General features: G+C 36.7%; 1 protein-coding gene across 2 annotated transcripts in view; it reads left to right on the top strand.

Moving 5' to 3' along the window:
* Positions 1-21,652, top strand: part of BANK1 (B cell scaffold protein with ankyrin repeats 1) — a 330,602-nt gene that overhangs the window by 144,389 nt on the left and 164,561 nt on the right. For both annotated transcript variants that reach the window (XM_070392081.1, XM_070392074.1), the window contains exon 7: positions 4,699-4,895. In XM_070392081.1, coding sequence (XP_070248182.1) covers positions 4,699-4,895 — 197 coding nt within the window. The remainder of the gene's footprint in view (positions 1-4,698; positions 4,896-21,652) is intronic.

The raw sequence follows: 21,652 nt of genomic DNA, 5'->3' as shown, positions 1-21,652 counted from the left end.
AAAAGGAAAAAGGAGCCTCGAGATAGCTTGGAAGTACCATTGATTCTCGTTATTTATAGTAGTTACGTTCTTTACAGTCACTGAGCAAGAGACTCCTGAACCACTGTTCCCAGGACTAACACAGGGCTAGGTTCCCGCCAGCCTCTGGTCACAATCTCATCAACAGATCAGTACCTAACCTTGTTTTATGTGTGTTTCTGTTTCAAGGCACAGTATTTAATATGTACTTTTGATTCATGAATATTGAACTCACCACCAATAACATTTTAATCCATGCCTGAATGAAGCTTATCTAATACACTTATTTTCTTCGCAAAATGCATCACCGTCTTCGTGTGCTTAGTAACACTAGACAGCACTGCAGACTTCTAGCAGGGGCCACTTTAAACAATGAAATCACCAACAAAAACTCAAAGGTGTGAAAAATGTGGCTCCATACAGGCCACAAAAAGGAACTTGTTTCCAGTATGAGGTCCAAAACAGGAAGCATTGTCTGACCTCAACTGGGAATGGGCAATCAGGTAACTAACATTTTTCACTGCTCTGTACATGTCCACCAATAATGACTGGACATGCCACAGTATGATTTGGGCATACAAACACATTTTTATGAATAGGCACATTTGCAAATATGGAATCCTCAAATAATGAAGATCAACTGTACTTGTATGAAAAAATACATTGGACCTGATTGTAATACATAGTACCTGCTTGAATAGATATTATCTTTATTTCATAGTTCAGAAAATTGAGACACAGAAAGTTCTAGTAGTTTGTCCAAATACACTATTCGTAAATGCTGGAGTTGGGATTCCATCCATGTAATCTTGTTCCAAAGCCTTAATATTTAAACACTAACCATACAATACTGCCTCTTGTAAGATAAATAATATTAAGTTTTAAATTTATTATTTTCAATTTAGGGTTTAAAATAATAAAAGGCATTGTTTTTAACTTTTTTAAAGATGAAATCAGGATTCATTTGAATATAATGCTGATTGGAAATTTAACTATTTAAAACATTTGTGAAAAGAATAACTGGTATGAAATTTCTTTTGAAAATTAACAAGGAACTTACAAAATGGATACAAGTTTAAAGAATGTTTCAGTAACAAGAATTCAAGTACAAAAATTAACAAGGTGAATAGACAATTGAGGTTAATACTAATGTGTATATCTATGGGCTTCCCACTCTTAATATTTTACATTATATGGGAGATAACAAAACTGCAGCAAAGGACTTTGATGGACCATTATTTCCCTTTTCATGCAATTTATATTATCAAGGTTTTAGAAACATGGTAACCTTGGCAGTATGTTTTGTTGCTTGGAATTCTAAATAGGATTGCTGTACATGTCCGCTCATTCTACAGGATGAGGAGAGTGATACCTCTCGTGTTGCATACATGCTCCTCCTGTCACAGAGCAATCAGATTCATAAACTCAACAATATTCTGTTTCACAGATACACAGAAAAACTAACATTTCATCGGACTCCAAAACATACGGTGAAAAGAAAAAAAATCATTACCTTTCTTCAACCTTCATAAATACTATGGTCCTTACTCCTTTAATTGATATCTAATTAGCATCCAGGGAAAACTACCTTAAAACCATTAGTGTGTGGTTTCTAGCTCAAAAGGATGTCAAAAGTCCTACAATTCTGAACCCAGCCCTCTATTTTATAAATGGTCCAGGGACATGCAGGAACTTTCTTAAGTACCACAGATGTAGTGGTTGAGCTGGTATTCGAATGCATATCTCCTGACTTTTTATCTTCTCTGTGTTGTGTGCCTCATTGTTTTGTCCTGATGTGGCCACCTGGTCATCCTACTCTGAGTGAATAAATATTTGTGATTACAGATAGTGATTTATGAGAGCAAATGGATTACATGGTCATGTACTTCCAGTTTGCATACTCATTTTAGTTTTAAATTTTTAAAGCTGATATTCTAACCTTGCATATATTCCCATTTTATTATTCTGGTGAACTAGGTTAATCTTTTGAAAGCTTTGGTTTGATTACTTTAATGGAATCATTGCCCATCTTTTATAGGGATTACCTTGAACTGTTAGAAATGGTTTAGCACAAACAAATATGTGACTCAATTTCTTTACTATGTGACAACTCATCTATTTATTTTATTTTAAAAACTATTAAAATTGGATTTTCCTTGAAAAATATCTCGCAGACATTATATTCTGTTTTCGTTAAATTCCCATTTGACAGACATTGGCTGAAACAACTGAAAACTTAAGTTTTTTGTCCATAAAAAAAAAGTCAAGAGCAATTGGCCAGACCTTAGTGTGAACAATGGCTTCATTATTTACACTTTGGCAATAAAAACAGATGTAATGAACCTTGGTTGATTAAATGAAAATTGCCATAAATTGAAGCAGAGGTATACAGCAGGTTAAGCATATTTTAAAAGTTTTTTTTTAATATTGAGGAATCTATTATTTTAATCAGATAGTAAGATTATAAACTGTAAAATAAATTCTATGAGTTTAAGACAATAACTAATTTTTAAAAATTCAATAAAAACAATAAATATCTATAAGTAAAAGCATTAGCAATCATGTGCTGGAGATTTCGATTAAGGCTGAAGAATAGTGAGGGGCAGCATGTAATGCTCCCCTGAGTCCCAGGCACCTTTTTTGATCAGCACTCACTTTCTGATGCTAAGCGTGCCAGATAGGGGTTTACCTCACAGCAAGCTTTTCTTTAAACTAAAGGACTTCTGCACCTTATGCTGTTTACAAGCATAGCTGTTCCAAATGCAGAGGAAATCACCAATATACCAAATTTTCATCATAATCAAATCAAGGTGAAAATATAAAAAGTATGATTTTATAAAATGTATAATATAAAAACCCAAACTAGTTCTTAGTATTAATCACACTTTGTTGATATGAGTACCTTAATATATATGAATATAATACATATACTAGTATTAATATAATATAATATGCATATACTGAGTTTATTTAATTTGATGTCCTGTAAAAATAATGCTAAATACCATGAATTGATTAACATTAAAATAACTAATATAGCTCTCATGAAACATTTCAAATTCTTTGAAAGGTTAATTGTCATATTTTAATTTAAAAAAACCTTAAGTTAGAAATTTTCTAGTTATTGACCATGTACATTAACAGGCTGAGCATTTCTTACTTAATGAAAGTAAGCAGGCAAAATAACCCCATTACTTTTTTACAGTAGGGTACATTACTTTTTTACAGTAGAGTTCTTTTCTTTCTTTCTTTCTTTTTTATTGATTGCCTCCTGCACGAGCTCCAGATGGGGAGGAGCCTGCAACCAAGGCATGTGCCCCTGACTGGAATTGAACCCGAGACCCTCCTGTCCACAGGCTGTCACTCTATCCACTGAGCCAAACAAGCTAGGGCTACCGTAGAGTTCTTAACATGTCTGGAAGGTTTTGTTTTGTTGTCTGTTAAAACATATATTGACAAACTACATTTCTTCAGCCCTGAAACAAGTGAATTGAAAAATCAAGGTTTATTTTCCTTCTCTTCCTTTTTTTCTCAACTGCAAAATAGCAAAGGTAAATGAGGCCAGATTCAGTTTTCCAAAACATTGTATGGTGGCTGTTTTCATTGCTGTAGAATTTTGCTGGGAGAGAATTGACTTTTGCTTTGAGGCCTTGGTTTCCATTGCAGTAAGTCTTCCCTTTGCTTGCTACTGGCAATGCCACAGCTATTAAAGGAAGCTGGTGTGTAATTTCTATAACACATTTTTTTTTCATTTACATGTGGATGTGTAGAATAACAAATCATCATCACCAGTGTGAGTGTGTGTGTGTGTGTGTGTGTGTGTGTGTGTGTGTGTTTTGTCATTGGGATGGCAGTGTACATTTATCGCTTTATAGACATGCATAATTAATGATGTCTTCTAATCGATACCTAATAAGTATTATAATTATGAAATTCAAACTTCAAAACATTGATATGAAGGCTATAAAATCCTAATGGAAATTTCCAAACTGGAGATGTTTATAAAACTGCTTACCTATACTTTCTGTTGCAGTTACGTTTTGGAAAAACAATTTCTCCTAGAAATCTAATATATAACCCCTCCAGGAATTTAATGTTCATCTCAACCTCAGAAGAAAGCATACTAGCCTGGCAGTAGAAAACACAGAAGTTTTATAGATGAACTTATTTAGTTTTGTTATTTAGTGTTTGATAATATCAAACTACAATCAAAAGTAGTTATTACAATTTAGTGTTTTATTTTGTTACTAGAAGCCCGATGCATGAAATTCATGCAAGGGGCTCGGCCCCCGCTGCTACTGCTGCAAGGGCTGCCTTAGCTCCCGCCACCAGAAGGTCGTCCAGAGGACGTCCAGTCTAATTAGCATATCATGCTTTTATTATTATAGATATTTGAGAGGTTGATCTTGCTTTCCAAATTAAACTTACCCATAAGTAAGAGCTAGACATTAATGCTAGTGAGAATATTAGTTTATGTATATATATATATTTAAGATAAGGAATAGAAGGGGGAGATTCTGCATTGCCAAAACCACTGACAGTTTCTTATATATAAAATCACATTAAAAGTCTGCTCTGCTATGTAGGAATTACATTTAGGAGCAGATTGTGTTCGATTTTTTCTTATGGGATTGCAGACATGATATAAACATCAAATTATATTCATTCTTATGCTTATAGATACTCATTTCAAAGAACTTCCGACTCTTCTCCACTGTGCAGCAAAATTTGGCTTAAAGAACTTGGCTATTCATTTGCTTCAGTGTTCGGGAGCAACCTGGGCGTCTCAGATAAAAAATGTGGAGGGTTCAGATCCAGCATATATTGCGGAAAGGCATGGTCACAAGGAACTCAAGAAAATCTTTGAAGACTTCTCAGTAAGTCTCCCCATTTTATCTCTAAAATTCTTTTTATTATATGAGTGTATGTGTGTGTGCGCGCGTGCTCGCGCACACGCATAATGCTTTGTGAAAAGGATGCTACTGAGCAATTAGTTGGTAGTGTCTGTCGGTCCTGAGTCATTCATTGTCTTAAGCATTTTGCAAGATTAGTCAACTTATTTTTGTTTTGCTATAAAGAGGCTCTGTCTCCACACTCTCACCCCTACATAGCCTTTTTTGAAATTTATCTGGTCTTTTTAGCTTCCATATAGCCTGTTCAATATTGGTGAGGAGATAGTGAGAAGGAAATAAAAATCTTCACCTTTATTCTTTTGTTCAAAAGTCTAAATAAGACATTATTAGGTACACAAATTAAATCAATAATTATTAGGTTAAAAGAATACATTTTGATAATCATTAAAAAAGTTTACCCCATAAAAATGAATTCATGTTGCTTAAATTTGTTTTACATCTGTAATTCCTTTTCTCTCTTTATAAAGTCCCATTTCCTTATTAAGTAGGTTGAAGCCCCAAATTTTAGAACACAATTGGATATTAATTTTGTAAGAATTAAACCAAGGGAAGATTTTGAAGAAAGGGATACTACATTAGTACATAAAACATACTTTGTGTTTTCATAACCAACTTTAGAAAAGCAATGATTGTCTATTTGTAACAAAAGTATGCATATTTTGCTCAAAAAAGTGAATTATACTTCTAATGACTCTGAGAAAAATGTAATAGAACAATGGTTCTACTGGTGAATTTGTCAATATTTGCACTTTCATAAAATAAATAATTTTATTGCTTATGAACATTTAATATAAAACATTGAAATCTATAAATAGGTTCTGGTCATGTTAGCATTTATTCTAATTATCAGATCAAATCATTGTGATATTAGACTTCTAAAAATCATTGGCATTTTTGATTTCCAGAAAGCAAAATAACAACTAATATAACTTTTCCCCTCACTTTCAAGAAATAGCAAAAGAGTTATCAGAAGAGCATGTATATCATTCACTATCTGGAGTTATAATAGGATATATTTTTCCTGTATTTAAAATAAATACATCATAAAGTTTTAATAAAACTAATAAAGTAAATTGATTTTATTCTATAACCTTCAAGTATGGGATAAACATTATTTTTATTCCTGGAAAGAATTTTCATGGTAATTCTTATATATCTGATGCATTTAGTAATTAGCCACTGTATGTCATCGTTGATCAGTGCAATATGGAAACATGGCATCTATCTTAGGTAAGTCAATGACTCAATTCAGCCTTGTGTGTATGCCCACGGTACTATTAATTCAGCACATCACAATTCCCTGCAACCCTATTCTAACTACTGGTGGACTTAGGTTAAACTCCCCTAAAAGTCAACACACAAGAAAAATATGTGTTAATATAAATCCAAAAGTCATACCTTCTTAGTGACATTATGCCAGATAATCACATGTTGAAATTTTATATTCTAAATTATGGTAGCTATGTCTTTTTAATAACATATCTAAACCTGATAGAGGGAAAATATGCAATTAAAAATAGGCATTATGCTGTTAAAATACTTTGATATTTCTTTATAATAGCTCTAATGTTATAATCACATTCTGATAAATCTAAGATTGTCACATATAAATTCAGTTTTTCCACACAGTTGTTTCAGAATTATTGAAAAGAGTAGATATTCTTTCATGTTTGAGGTTTACAATCCACCAATCGACCTTACTTCTGTCCTGCAGAAACACATATTTTTTAATTTTTTTATTGTTTAAAATATTACAAATAGTAGTACATATGCCTCCTTTTTCCCCCCATTGAACTCCTCCCTCCAGCCTCCCTACTCCCCCCCCCGCCCCGTACATGCCCTCATCCCCACCCCTAGTGTTTTGCGTCCATTGGTTATGCTTATATGCATGCATACAAGTCCTTCGGTTGATCTCTTACCTCCGCCCCCCAACCCTCCCGAGCCTTCTTGCTGTAGTTTGACAGTCTATTTGATGCTTCCCTGCCTCTGTATCTATTTTTGTTCATCAGTTTATAATGTTCTTTATTATCCACTAAATTTTGTGCCTGGTGCACAAAATTCATGCATGGAGGGGGGATCCCCTCAGCCCAGCCTGAACCCTCTCCAATCCGGGACCCCTTGGGGGATGTCTAACTGCCGGTTTAGGCCCGATCCTGGCAGTCATATATCCCTCTCACAATCCTGGACCACTGGCTCCTAATTGCTCACCTGCCTGCCTGCCTGATCTCCCCTCACTGCCTCTGCATCCTGGCCTGATCGCCCCTAACTGCCCCCCATGACAGCCAGGTTGCCCCCAACTTCTCCCTCCCTGTGGCCTGGTAGCTCCTAACTGCCCCTCCTGCTGGCCTGGTCACCCCTTACTACCCTCCCCCCCCCCCCCCCGCCAGCCTGGTCACCCCCACTTGCCCTTCTCTGTCAGCCTGGTTGCCCCTAACTGCTTCCCCTGTCAGCCTGGTTGCCTCTTACTGCCCCCCTGCCAGCCTAGTCACCCCCAACTTCCCCCTTCTGCCTTCCTGGTCTCCTCTAACTGCCCCACCCTGCTGACCTGGTCACCCCACACAGCCTGCTTGTTCAGTTGTTTGGTCGTCCTTCACTAATTCCCCTGCCAGCCTGGTCGCCCCACACAGCCTGCTTGTTCAGTCATTTGGTCATCCCTCACTAACCCCCCTGCCAGCCTGGTCATAGGCAGCCATCTTGTGAGGATGTGAGGGTTAATTTGCATATCACCTCTTTATTATATAGGATAAATGAGTGATATCATGTGGTATTTTTCTTTCACTGACTGGCTTATTTCGCTTAGCTTAATGGTCTCCAATTCCATCCATGCTGTTGCAAATGATAAGAATTCCTTCTTTTTTATAGCAGCATAGTATTCCATTGTGTAGATGTACCACAGTTTTCTAATCCACTCATCTGCTGATAGACATTTAGGCTGTTTCCAAACCTTAGCTATTGTAAATTGTGCTGCTATGAACATAAGGGTGCATATATCCTTTCTGATTGGTGAGAAACACATGTTCTTAAATTTAAGCATATTTTGCCCCCCAGCTGACTTACTTATTTGCTCAATTCTTCCTAACTCCTCATCAGTGAAACTTTGTTCATTTTAGGTTCTCATAGGGAGTTATAATACAGTGAATTTGGTCATTACTGAACAAAGTGGGTAAAGGAAAAAGCTTCATGATTTTTAAAAATACAGGAAAAAAGAACCATCTGCACGCATTCATAAACAAACAAGTGTCCTCTGTATCTTAGTGTTAGCTGTGTGGAGTAGGGAGAAAGAGGAAGGAGCCTCAAATCACATTTCTTACATTTTTTTGTGACCTTTTTCCTTTGAGAGCTTAATAATTTGTATACAACCTGTGAACAGAGCCTCTTCATTACTAATGAGCAATTTTCATGTTTTGATAACGTTGTCTAATTAACACCTACACTTCTTTCATGTTTTCAGTACTGCTAAAGATAATAATACCATAACTATAATAATAAAAGGGTAATATGCTAATTAGACTGGACATCCTTCCCGATGAAGCCAGGGCCAGAGGGAAGCCAGCCCTGGTCCCAGGTGCCTTCGGGGCTGCCCAAGGAAAGCCAGCCCAGGTCCCAGGTGTCTGTGGGCAGCCCGAGAGAAATAAGCCTGGGTCCCGGGTGTCTGCCAATAGCCGGAGGAGGGAAGCAGCCCACGTTCTGGGTGGCAGAGGGAAGCCGGTACTGGCAGCTGGGGGAAGGAAGGCCTACTCTTGCATGAATTTTCATGCATTGGGCCTCTAGTATTTCTATAATCCATAAGGCCTTTCAAATAAATTACTTAATTATCATTTTCTAACAATGTCTACTGGAAGAATTAATATAAAAGGTAGCTGGACAAAGAGCAAAAGTGTTGGTATTTAAATCCACAATTGGGTGTGAACCACAATTTACTTAACAGAATGCTTGAGAAAATCCCAGACTATGTCAATAACAAGTACAATATTGAAAATTAATTCAGTTCTAAAAACTTATCTTTTTAATCAAAAATACTTGAACTACTGAAAATAAACTGAAACTTGGCCACAGATTAAGAGATACTTTGTGATTTAAGATAAAGTATATAGCAAAAATTACAATGTGTTTTAGGCAGAATAATGTGATATTTTCTTCTATTACCTTGAGCATGTCATTTCATACATCTCTATCAGTTTTGAACACTTAAAATGATTACATCAATGTATAAGTAGATAGGAAAATATATGCTTCTCTGTTGGGCCCCTGTGGAGTTGTGTAGAACCAACAGATGGTGTAGAGCCAACAGATGTTTACTTAAATTACGAACAATATCCAGATGGTGTCTTCTTTCTTCCACCACAGAGGTCATGTAGTTTGGTGTGTATGTTAATAAGATCTTAGTCATAAGTAAGCTTCAGTTGAATTTAAGAAATGAAAAATCGTTCTTCCATGCACTTTCTCTAGCAGGCTTTTTAGGAGGACTTCTGACTGGTAATCTTTCTATTGCTCGGGTTGGTGATGGGAATCCTGTGATATCCTGCTCTCATTGAGTCAACTAGACACTATGTTTGCCCTTGTGGACAGTGAGTGGGCTGGTGTGAGTGTGTTTGTGTGTATGTTAGAGAGAGAGAAAGAGAGAGAATGATAATTTTGTCCTCTAGTGAGTTTGGCTGGTAGACAATAACCATGATATTTTTCAAACGGTCATGGTTTTGGAATGAAGGTGCAGAGGGGTAGATGTTGTAGCACATAGAATATTTTAATGAAGATCAGTGATTGACTGACTGTGTAGAGAACCAATTACTCAGAAGACAGGCTTTATGTGTTTAGGCTAGTGAACATTACTCTTATTGGATCTTTATTTCTGTCATCCTTAGCATTGCTCTTTTGGTACTTTGTATACAGTTTTTGTGGGGTTTTTTTCTCTAGTAGACTGTTCCATTCCACTTAGTATATAGTAGTATACCAATGGAGTTGAGTGATAGCATACCCTGCTTTGCTTATGTGGTTTTTATTTCTTATGAGTCTAGAAGCTGATAATGTGTAATGACTCCCTTCCCATATCAAGAGCACCTGATATGCTCAGCATGTATTTACTCATTTATGGAATAGAAGGCAAGCTTCAAAATTAAGGACATATTTTATCTCACTTACATAATAATACCCTTAAACAGATTCAGTATTTTAAATAAAATAATTGCTCATATTCTTTCCATATTCAATATTTTGTAAAGTTTACTTTTAGAGAATTCATAGATAAATAGCTATCTTCAGCATATATTTTAATAGGCCAGCCTACAATTAAAAGTCTGGCCTTTGTTCAATATTGATGTTCTGTTAGAACTGAAGAAACTGGAACAAGTCACATTACTGCACTTGACTGCATGCATTACAAATTCATGTCTCAGTTAAGCTTTAAGAGCTAGTTAGCAATCTCTTTCTAAAATCTACTAAATGCACCATAAAGGCTTAGAATTTTACTTTTTTCCAAGTCCTCAAACCTAGTTTTGATACCCTAACTCTGCAGCTCTAAACACCTGTTAAACTCCCTCAACTCCCTTCTTTCCTTTGTCAAATTTTCCATTTTTCTCTACTCTTAGGACCTTGAGATTGAGCCAGGATTGGATTTGATATCCTAACTTCATGAAACACATGTTTGTTTGTTTTTTTTCCTTTGGGCAACCCCTGTTTTCTCTCAGTTTCAGTTTCCTTATCTGAAAATTAGAAAAATAATTCCTTACAAGGTGTTTTTAAGACTTGATGAAATAAATGTGAAAACATTAAATATATATAGTAGATCCCTAATAAATGATATTGCACTTACCTTTTTTATTTTGATTTATTGTTATTCATACCTATAAAGAAGTGACTCATACCTGCGCTTTCTCTGAACAAATAGAAGACATAAACACACACACACACACACACACACACACACACACATACACACACCACTCTACTTTCTTTTCAATCTCTTTTTCTTTGTTTTTAATCTTTATTGTTGAGATTATTACAGATGTTCCCCTTTTTTTTCCCCATAGCTCCCCTCTACCCAGTTCCTACCCCACTCCAGCCCCTTGCCACCCTATTGTCTGTTACCATAGGTAATGCATACAGCATGAAAGATCTTTGTCTAATCTTTTCCTGCACCCCCCCACACTCCATTCCCTCTGAGTATCATCAGTCTGTTCCATTTCCATGCCCCTGATTCTATTCTATTCACCAGTTTATTCTGTTCATCGAATTTTTTATTCATTTGATTTTTAGATTCACTTATTGATAGATATGTATTTGTTGTCACTTTATTGTTCATAATTTTTTATCTTTACCTTTTTCTTCTTCCTCTTCCTAAAGAATACCCTTCAGCATTTCATATAATACTGGTTTGGTGGTGATGAACATTTAGCTTTTTCTTGTCTGTGAAGCTCTTTATCTGACCTTCAATTCTAAATGATAGCTTTGCTGGGTAGAGTAATCTTGGTTGTTGGTTCTTTCTATTCATCAATTTGAATATTTCTTGCCACTCCCTTCTGGCCTGCATAGTTTCTGTTGAGAAATCAGCTGACAGTTGTATGGGCACTCCCTTGTAGGTAACTAACTGTTTTCTCTTGCTGCTTTTAAGATTCCCTCTTTGTCTTTTGCCCTTGGCATTTTAATTAAGATGTGTCTTGGTGTGGTCCTCTTTGGATTCCTCTTGTTTGGGGATCTCTGTGCTTCCTGGACTTGTAAGTCTATTTCTTTCACCAGGTAGGGGAAGTTTTATGTCATTATTTCATTAAATAGCTTTTCAATATCTTGCTCTCTCTCTTCTTCTGGCACCCCCATAATTTGGATGTTGGTACTCTTGAAGTTGTCCCAGAGGCACCTTACACTATCTTCACATTTTTGGATTATTTTTTCTTTTCACTCTTTTGGTTGGGTGTTTTTTGCTTCCTCATATTTCAAATCATTGACTTGATTCTCAAGATCCTCTAGTCTACTATTGAATCCCTGAATATTATTCTTTATTTCAGTCATTGTATGCTTAATTTCTGACTGGTCCTTTTCCATATTTTTGGCATTCTCACTAAGATCCTTGAAGGTCTCACTAAGTTCCTTGGAGGTTTCTAGAAGATTCTTGAGTAACCTTATACTGTGGTTTTGAACTCTATATCCAGTAGTTTGCTTTCTTCCATTTCTTTCTTTTATGGCATGTTTCTTTGTCTCCACATTTTGGCTGTTTCCCTGTGTTTGCTTCTATGTATTGGATAGCTGCTAAGTCTCCTTGAGTTGATAGAGTGGGCTTGTGTAGTAGGTGTCCTATAGGGTCCAGTGGCTCAGCCTCCTCAATCACCTGAGGTGGACACTCTTGGTGCCCCCCTTTGTGGACTTTGTGCACAGTCTTGTTTTAGTTGAGCCTTTATTGCTGTTGGTGTCACTGTGGGGAATTGACCTCTAGGCTAATTGGCTATGGGGAACAGCTGCGACTACAGTGGGAGAGCTGCTGTGCAGGAGACACCCTTATGGAGCAGAACTTGCTTCAGGTAGGCTTTGGTCCTCACTGAGCCTTCCCCTTGAGTGTGTCACTTATGGATGTGAAGAGTTGTAATCTGGTATGGTCTCACACTGACCACTTGGTACACTGTATCTTGGGTCTCTAGGGAGGTGCAAAGTCACCCACTGCCTGGGGCCACCCAGCAGGAGCTACAGAGAGATCTTCAGATTCCTCCTCTTTGTATCAGGTTTGGAAGTGTCCATGCAAGGCCCAGCTGTGAAGCAAGACAGGCTGTTGCTGGTGATGGCCTTGGGCCTTTTATTGATAGCTCTCTGGTTCCCTGACCCAGCTGGAGCTTGTTTGACAGGTTTTAGGCTGAAAAGGACAGGCCATTCATATGCAAAATCCACTGTGTACAGTTTGGGTGGGGTTGTAAATGGGTGGGGCGGGGTCTCAGGGAATCACCAGGGCAAAGCAAACAAAAATGGCTGCCAGTCAGCCCTGCACCAAGGAGGTCCCAGCACAGGAACAATGACCGCTAGGAGCACCTCTGTCTGGAAGAAAGCCACCTCTGAGTTCCTGCCCTGATGCCAGACAGTCCAGTTTTTCTCTGTAAGTGTCTGGGTCCCCCAGAGCCTCGCCCAGCACTGGAGCTCAGAGCAAGTGAGAGCTTGTAAATTCAGTTCACAGTGCCAACCTTTTAAAAGGAGCAGTTGGGTCTCCAGCAGCCTGTGTGTCACTCAGCCCACCCCACACTGGTTTTTACAGTCCATAGTTCTTATGGCCTGTAGGGACTTCTTTTCCCAGCTCTGGGACCCTGGACTGGGTGTCTTGTGTGGGGCTGGGCCTCCTTGCTCCTCTGGGCGGCCTCTGTAGAGGCGATCTCCCTTCTGATTAAAAAGGCAGCACACCTGGATGCCTGCCTAGCCCATTCTGTGCCTCCACACCTCATACCAGTCTCAGTGAGCTTTCTTTTTACTTCTCTAGTTGTAGTACTTCCACTCAGCCAGCTTTTCCATGGTTCCAGATGATAGTTGTTTTATATTTTAGTTGTAATTTTGACATGGTTGTGGGATGCAGCAAGTACAGGCGTTTACTTATGCCGCCGCCTTGGTTCTCTCTCCTCAATCTCTTTTTCAATGTCAAAATTAAGAATGGTCTGCCTTTTCATTTCACTCATTCCTCTCAGATGTCCTTTGGCTCCAGCTTTGGCACTGGTTTTCTTCCTAAATTTTCACTGACCCTTTATGAGTTCCTTCTCTTTCTCCATCAGCTGATTCTTTCTGCAATTTTCTCTGTGATTGATAGCTAAATCATTGTCTTTAATCTGAACCTTTCTTCTGACTTAAGACTCTAGTTTCAGCTTGCAAGTTGAAAATGTCTACATGGATATATTAAAAGCATTTGGATCTCAATATACGAAATATCTTTTTGCTTCATCCTGGTTAATGGTGTAATCATCTGCTTATTGACTTGGCCTAAAACTTGAAAGTCATTTTCAACTCCTAATAAGATAGTCACAAATGTCATTTAGGGACACTATGTGCAAACCCTCTGCATAACACTCTAATTCCATTATCTTATCTTAGCTTCCAATATGCATATGAATTTACTATATCCAATTTTTCATATGAGGAAAGAGACTTATAGAGATGAAGAGGCTAAAAATATGTCCAACTGAACCTTGATCACATTTTTATAACCTCCCTCTCCCTCAAACAACTCCCATCCAGACTATCAATTTAGTTATCATATCTCAACAGTTTTACTTAGCTATAATCTGTTGCATCTGTTCCCTCTTTTTATTCTCTCTGTGGCTCCCTTAGTATATACCTCATTTTCTCTCTTTTGGTCTGTTGCCCTGAAAAGACCTCTTAAGAAGTCTTCCCTCTCAGTCTTTGGGCATCAAGGACCCACCACAGCATAGCTCAGCCCACCATTTTAGCCTCAGCTTTAACTGCACACTTCAGTCCCCAAGTCCATTTGACCTTCTTTAATTACATTATTTCAGGCTATTACCTTAACCTAGAACTCCATTCCTCCTAACTAAAATATCCTGATCAGAGGATATTAACCAAGCCCAAATCTCAGTTACAACTCCATCTACTCCAGGACACTTTAAAAAAAAGAGGCTTCCGTGTGTATCTGCCTTGCACACCTCTAATCTCCATTGAAAATTTTAGTATAATCTAGAAATATTGTGAAAAAGAGGCTGAGAACATGTGCTCTGCAGCCACTTGCCTGGGTCTAACCATTGGCTCTGCTTTTTTGTAGCCATGTACCCTCGAGCAAGTCACTTAATCTTTTTACATTTCCGTTTTCTCAATTGTAAAATGGAGATAAAGAGAACACCTTTCTCCATAGTATAGTTATGACTATTAAATATAAATACATGTAAAACATGTAAAGCAACCTTGCAAATAATGAGCACTCAATAAATGTTCATTTTGTTAGGTAATATTCTTCTATTATTCATTCTTGGAGGACCATTTTGTGAAACTATTTATAATTTAAAGTAAATACTGGTGAATGTTTTTAGGTTTTTTTTTAAATTTATTGTGGGGTATTTTCCTGTCTCTCCAATAAATTATGAATATCGTGAAGGCAAGGTGTGTTCTATCTCATTTGCCACAGCATGTCCAATTCCTAACATAGTTTTTGGCAAATACCCTGGGTTCACTACTAATGTGTTGAAATGAATTAAGCGGTCAATCAGTGTTGATTTTTATCAACTTCTCAGTTCCTGGAGGCAAGTACCATGCGCCAGTTATTCCATATTCCCCATAGTACCTAGCATAATGTCTTTCAGTTTGTAGATAATAAATGTTGAATAATAACAATAGCCAAAACTCTCTTCCGAAGGAATAAAATGCAAAAGCATGATTTGGATAAATTCAAACAAGATCATGTTGACGATGCACAGTCAGGAGGCTGTGGCTAGAAATAAATGGCAAAGATTTTTTCAGGGGTTTTAAGCTATGCATTCAATTGGCCTGAATCTAGTTTTAAGGATACTAGGTTCCACCATCAAGCAAAAACCCAGAGTTTCCAAAGAAGGAAGAAAAGCTGAGAATTTTTATACTAGAAAGTACTTCTTCAGGAAGAATCTGTCCTGGATTTTGAGACTCTGGATTGATCTGAGAGGGGAATCCCCTAGATGCCCAGTGGTCTGGATAATGGATGTCAGGTGGTTTTCCACAGGGTTGTCTCCCAGGAGCTGATACACAAGCGAACAGCTCAGAATGTTTAAGTTCTCAGGCAGTTAAATTAAGAATAGAATCATTTCCTCATGCTTTTTCCTACTTGGTTTTAGTAATTTAACAGCTTGACTATAATGACTCCATTTTATTTCTCAATTCTTTCTTAATAAAAAATTAATGTTACGCCCTAACCGGTTTGGCTCAGTGGATAGAGCGTCAGCCTGTGGACTGAAAGTTCCCGGGTTCGATTCCAGCCAGGGGCATGTACCTGGATTGCGGGCACACCCCCAGTGGGAGATCTGCAAGGGGCAGCTGATCGATGTTTCTCTCTCATTGATGTTTCTGGCTCTCTATCCCTCTCCCTTCCTCTCTGTAAAAAATCAATAAAATGTATTTTTAAAAAAATTAATGTTACTTCCCTGTAGTTGTTTAAGAGAAGTGGCTATGGGAAAGTAAAATTCAGATAGAAGAAACATTAAATAAATAAAAAAATTCTAGAGACTTCCAGGAACTTACCATTAGTGAAGGAGACATTTAACACTGTTCATTATCATGGTACACGTGGTCTTGATCTTGGCAAATATTCCAGTGTTTTAGTGTCAATACACACACTTAATCTTTTTGAGGTTCTTTCCAAATCCTCCACAAACAGCTTTTTTTCTTATCCTTAAAACTAGATTTAGGCCAATGCAATGCATTAAAATATTACCCCATGCGTTTCCCCATCATTTGTATAAATATCTAGAGCTATTTTGTGACTTCATTTTAATATTTTCTTAGAAATAGAATTTTTAGATTTGCCAGTTTTCTAATTTGTAAAATACTTGTTCTGGCAATATTAGGCATTTACCTAGCAAATAAATGATCAAGTGTGTGCTTGTTATTTTATTGCGAATGGCAAGAGATGAAAAGAGATTGTATACTTCTGTTGTCAGTATCAGAGAAGAAGTTTCATTTCATATATGTTATTGTCCATTTAATAAATTCTGTAGCCAGAGACCAATTACTGAGCACGAGAATGCTATTTATTGCATTTCCTAACTTGAAAGCATAGTTATATGAATGATTTAAACAAATGATTTTGAGTAGTGGAATTATAAATAGCACAGGTTTGGAGCAAGTCTTAAAGAACATTCACATGGAAATACACAGCTATGAAAATACCCAAGATCAGAATGGAGGCTGTTTTGACTTTCCTGATGCTGAGCATCCACCATGAAATTATGAATTGGCTGTTCACATTATAGCTGCTGGTTTAAGATCCCTGAGATTAGTGGCATTGTTTCCATAATATTACCTGAAAGGCATCTTGCTCTTTATGCAGATCCAGTGACTTCTTTTTGTTTCATATAGATGTGGCTCAAGAAAGGAAGAGAAAGAGAAAATAAACTGGCCTTTGCTGAGTGCTTCTGTGTCAGCATTGCTCTTGGTGCTTTTACATTGCATCCTTATAAGGATCTGTGTGAATTGGGCATTTTTACTCCCATTTTACAGATCTGACCTTCAGAAACTGCCATTTGTTTGGGGTTATGCACTAATTTAGAACAGCTGTATTTTACATCTAAGCCCAAATTATTTTCCATTTAAAGCCTTTTTAAATGACTGCCTTTCTCAGTATTCCTTAAAATTGCATACCATTAAAATATTATCTTTCATTTCCCACCTTCAGTATTTGTATTCTGGTAGTATACAGATATATCCATAACTCTGTTGAATCTCATATGAAAAAAATATTATTGTAAGATTGGAACCCAGAAACAAAAGAGGAGACAAAGCTGTTTCTACATGTATGAAAGGGCCAAAATTCAATAAGAAAATACATTTCAATTTGGATTTTAAATTTGTTTTTTACCATGTTGAATTTTAAAAGTGACTTGTGGTAACAAATATACAAAATTTTTTTTTTGCCTCAATACTATTATGTAAGAAGTAAATTAATATTTTATCCTGTATCAGAGCAAATTGTAGTTAAATGAAACAATGTCTAATGGAGAAGCATGTGGTCAATTTGGGTTGGAGTGAGAAGACTTTTCTAAAAATATCTAGAAATCTTTTTTAAAAAAGAAAGGATTTGTAGATAAGCACATGGACTTAACTCTTGATTATAATTGCATTCTCATTTAATGGTAAAAGAATATTTCTATGTAAAAGGAAAAAAATGTGCAATAATTTATATTCTTAAATTATGAATGCTTAAGGCTGAAGCCCCTTGATGGCAGTGTACTCAATGAGCAAAGTACCCCAGGCAAAAGAAAGTCTCAGTGCAGAACTTGTTCATGAAAAATAAAGCAATAGCTAGTGTCTCAGTAGATAATGAAATCGATGAACATAAAAATGTTCAAAACATCTTCATAAATATTAAAATACCCAGAAATGGAAGGCAGTGTCATAACTGCAACAATTGCAATCACATGGAATTTTTCTTAAGAAGATAAATCATGAACAGAATTTTAAATAAAAAGCATTTAATGGAAAAACATGAGGGATGCATCTAGGTGAAAGGAATGGAATGTGCAATTGTGGGGAGAAAGCAAAGAGAGCAAATGTAAGCTCCAACTTGGACCAGAAAACCTAGTCATCTTATGTAATTTTTTCATAAGATATATATTATCCTTTGACTTGTTTACAATAATGAACTGGGAAGGACCAAGTGTCCACTTTTTTAAAAGCTTTAACATTTAAAATGGGATATTAATAAAATATATACCAAGAAATGTTGTGTTTAGAGCACAGAAGAACTCATACACACATTTATAGTAGGTAGTTAAAAATACAGGCAATAAGATTTTTCTTTACTAAAAATAAAAATGAAGTCAATAGGGGGATAAGGACACATATGTAATACCTTAATCAATAAAGAAAAAAAAGAAATAGAAAAAAATGAAGTAAATATAGATGCTTTTTATTCTTTTAATCTCTTTTCACAGAATGACTAGAAGCCTGGTGCATGAAATTTGTGCACGGGGGGAGGGGTCCCTCAGCCCATCCTGTCCCCTCTCACAGTCCAGGAGCCCTCAGGGGATGTCCTACTGACAGCTTAGGTCCGCTCCTCATGGGGAGCGGGCCTAAGCCACAGTCTGGCCTCCCTCTGCAAGATACAACCAGCTGATGAGGGGAAGGTGCCACCTCCATCACCCCACTGCTGCTGCCACTGCCGGCCACCGCAGCCACCAAAGTGTTTTCATCAATATGGACTCCAGTCCCTTCACCACGAAAAAATGACAACTTTCTTTAGGCATTTTTCAAGATGTCTCTTTCATAGGATATGACATTTCTTTCCTTCTTTTTTTTTTCTTTTTATCCTCACCAGAGGATATTTTCCCATTGATTTTTAGAGAGCATGGAAGAGAGAGGGAAAGACAGAGAGAAACATCAATGTGGAGGGACCCTTCGGTTGGTTGCCTCCTGCATGAGCCCTGACCTGGGCCCTGGCCAGGGAGGAGCCTGCAACCTAGGTACATGCCCTTGATCATAATGCTCACAATTGAACCCGGACCCTGTAGTCGGCAGGCCGAGGCTCTATCCACTGAGCCAAACCGACTAGGGCAGGATATGATATTTCTTAGCCCCTCCAGCAGCAGACCTTCGTTTTGTCCTCCAGGAGTGAGGTGGAAAAACCTTAGATCACCTTCTTGGATTCTTATAACCCAAGTTACCAAGAACACTGGGAGTGGCATATAGGGAGCTTAGCCAATGAGGTGTCAGAAAAGATGTTTCCTCTGCAGCTCATGCGCAGAGGTTGGACTGCTGGTGCACTGTCTCCCAGTGGGGGCGGGCCCTCCTATGTGTTGTGTCTCCGCTCCTGAGCCAGTCGTGACTATTACAGTGTCCCGGCTAATTTGCATATTACTTCATTTGCATATTATTTCTAAATGTTTGCCATTTTTTATTGCTTCAAGGGAGAAAAATATTAAACAAAATAATCAAGAAGAAAATAAAGATTGCCATTTATTGGTATCTTTGATTAGCTGCAGAATACCATAAAGTAAACCTACCTTGTCAGACAGAGAGAGAGAGAAAGAGAAAAACAACAGTTGCCTTTTAAAGAAATCATTATTATTAAAGTCCAAATTCTTGTTGGTAAAAATAAAAGTAACATTTGAAAATAGATTTGTTAACTTTTAATAACTTGTATTTATTAATAATTAATACACTTAACATCTGCTAAAAGATCTACTTTGCTTTCCTTTCCTATGACTTATGTATGTACTTTTCTAAGAATTTAATGTAGTTATTATTTTTAATTCAGTTCTTATTTTTTTATATTCAACTTAAATATATAAATAAGTTGTTGAAATTTTAAGAACAAAACATAATTATATATTCATTTTCATTGCTGAGAATAGATGGATTTCATTTTCTGTTCTTAAAATGATTAAAATATGAATGCCACTTATAAGTCAACCTATACATTTTTAAGAGCTCATTAAATCAGATACAGTGCTGAGCCAATAGAAGCAGGAAGTGGCTAATTTTCCCCCCATGGGGACAAAAGATTCTCTGCATCTAAGCCCAGCAGCTCTGCTTTGGACTCTTACAGTTCTTCTGTGACTTTAAGAATAGAAGGGATTTATTTCCCTTGATAAAAATTTTCTTTCCTAATCAGGGCTTAATACCCTTTTTATAAAACTGATGTTTACTTCTAGGGAATAATCCAGGACAGACTTGATGGGAGGAAAGAGGAATCATAACATTTAAGAGCCCTAAGCAACAATACTTATTTTATCACATACTGTGCTGTTTTGATAATATTTGGCCTTAAACAAGCATTACCACAGACAATGAGGAGAGAGGTTTAACCTAATACTTACTTGCTATTGCTTCAATATGATAATTTGTTAATAATTGCTCATTAAATTTTTAGTGTAAATCTCTTAAGTTTTACAAAATGCAAATATACAACAAAAACTATTTTTGTTTTGATTTTAGAACTTGCCTAAAATGTGCCCACTGAGCTAAAAAATCAGATAAAACTTGTATGGGAGAAAAAAGTGGAAGAATGGAGGGGAAAAGTGAGAGAAAGAAACAGACATTAGGAAAACTAAATAATTGGGTAAGGCAGGAGTCTGTGCTATTTCTGCCTACCTAGTTATGCTGAGAAAAAAATTTTTAATTAAGTATTTCTTTACATATTTTACCACAGGTTATATGTTTAATGCAACATATAGAAGACAGATTAATTCCAACTAGGGAAAATGTAATGGTGATTTTCCAAATTTATTTTTATCAACTATGAATTATTCATTGAGAAAACTATCCTTAGGCCAAACATCACTAGCCTGACCATTAGGAAAGACATTTCTCCTGGCCACTAAGCCCAGTGAACTGCTTACAATAGTCTCTCCCTGAAGTGGTGTTAGTCTGGTGTAACAGAGCCAAACAAAAACCGGATTTGTAATTCACAGTAGGAACCATTCACATATGTCACAGCTGCTGTTTTCTCACTGTATTTCTACCTAATAAATTATTCATATTTTCATAAAGTTCTTAGAACAGCTAACAGTATCTGTGTATTTTCTCTTTACAGACACACATAATATAACCTCCCCAAAAAGTTGTCCTGGGTTCTTACCCCTTATCTGCCTCCACACAGAAGGAACCAGAAGCAACAAAGTCAGGATAACACCCAATAGTCTCCAGGACAGTATAATCATTTGGGAGAATTAGGGGGGAAATTACCACTGGGAAAAGCAAGATGAGTAAAATATCTGAACTGTCCTTGAGTGTTTTTTTTTCCAACTCAAGCACTTATACAGATTATTGTACTATCAATTTGTATCACCTTATGTGAAATTAGCTCTAGTTAAACTGCAACAAAGAAAAGATTTTCTAATGCTGAAAGAGTGCATGTTTTATGTTTCCAATTTTTGGAATAAACACAGTGTATTATGCCCTTGCGATTTTCTTATAAAAAGGGTATATAGACATTTTTCATAATAGAAGTATCTGTCATCTTTCTTATTCCAAGTTCTGTTTTATCTCCTTTACTTTAAAATTGTGAAATAAATTTTTACCCCAGTTGTATCATCAGTATTTTTAAAAATATTTTATTGTTAAAACAA

This window comes from Myotis yumanensis, unplaced genomic scaffold (assembly GCF_028538775.1).
Source record: "Myotis yumanensis isolate MYYU_CA2020_CCGP unplaced genomic scaffold, mMyoYum1.0.hap1 SCAF_1, whole genome shotgun sequence".
Classification (NCBI taxonomy): Eukaryota; Metazoa; Chordata; class Mammalia; order Chiroptera; family Vespertilionidae; genus Myotis; species Myotis yumanensis.
Note: the sequence above shows the minus strand (reverse complement) of the source record. Positions and strands in the feature narration are given on the sequence as shown.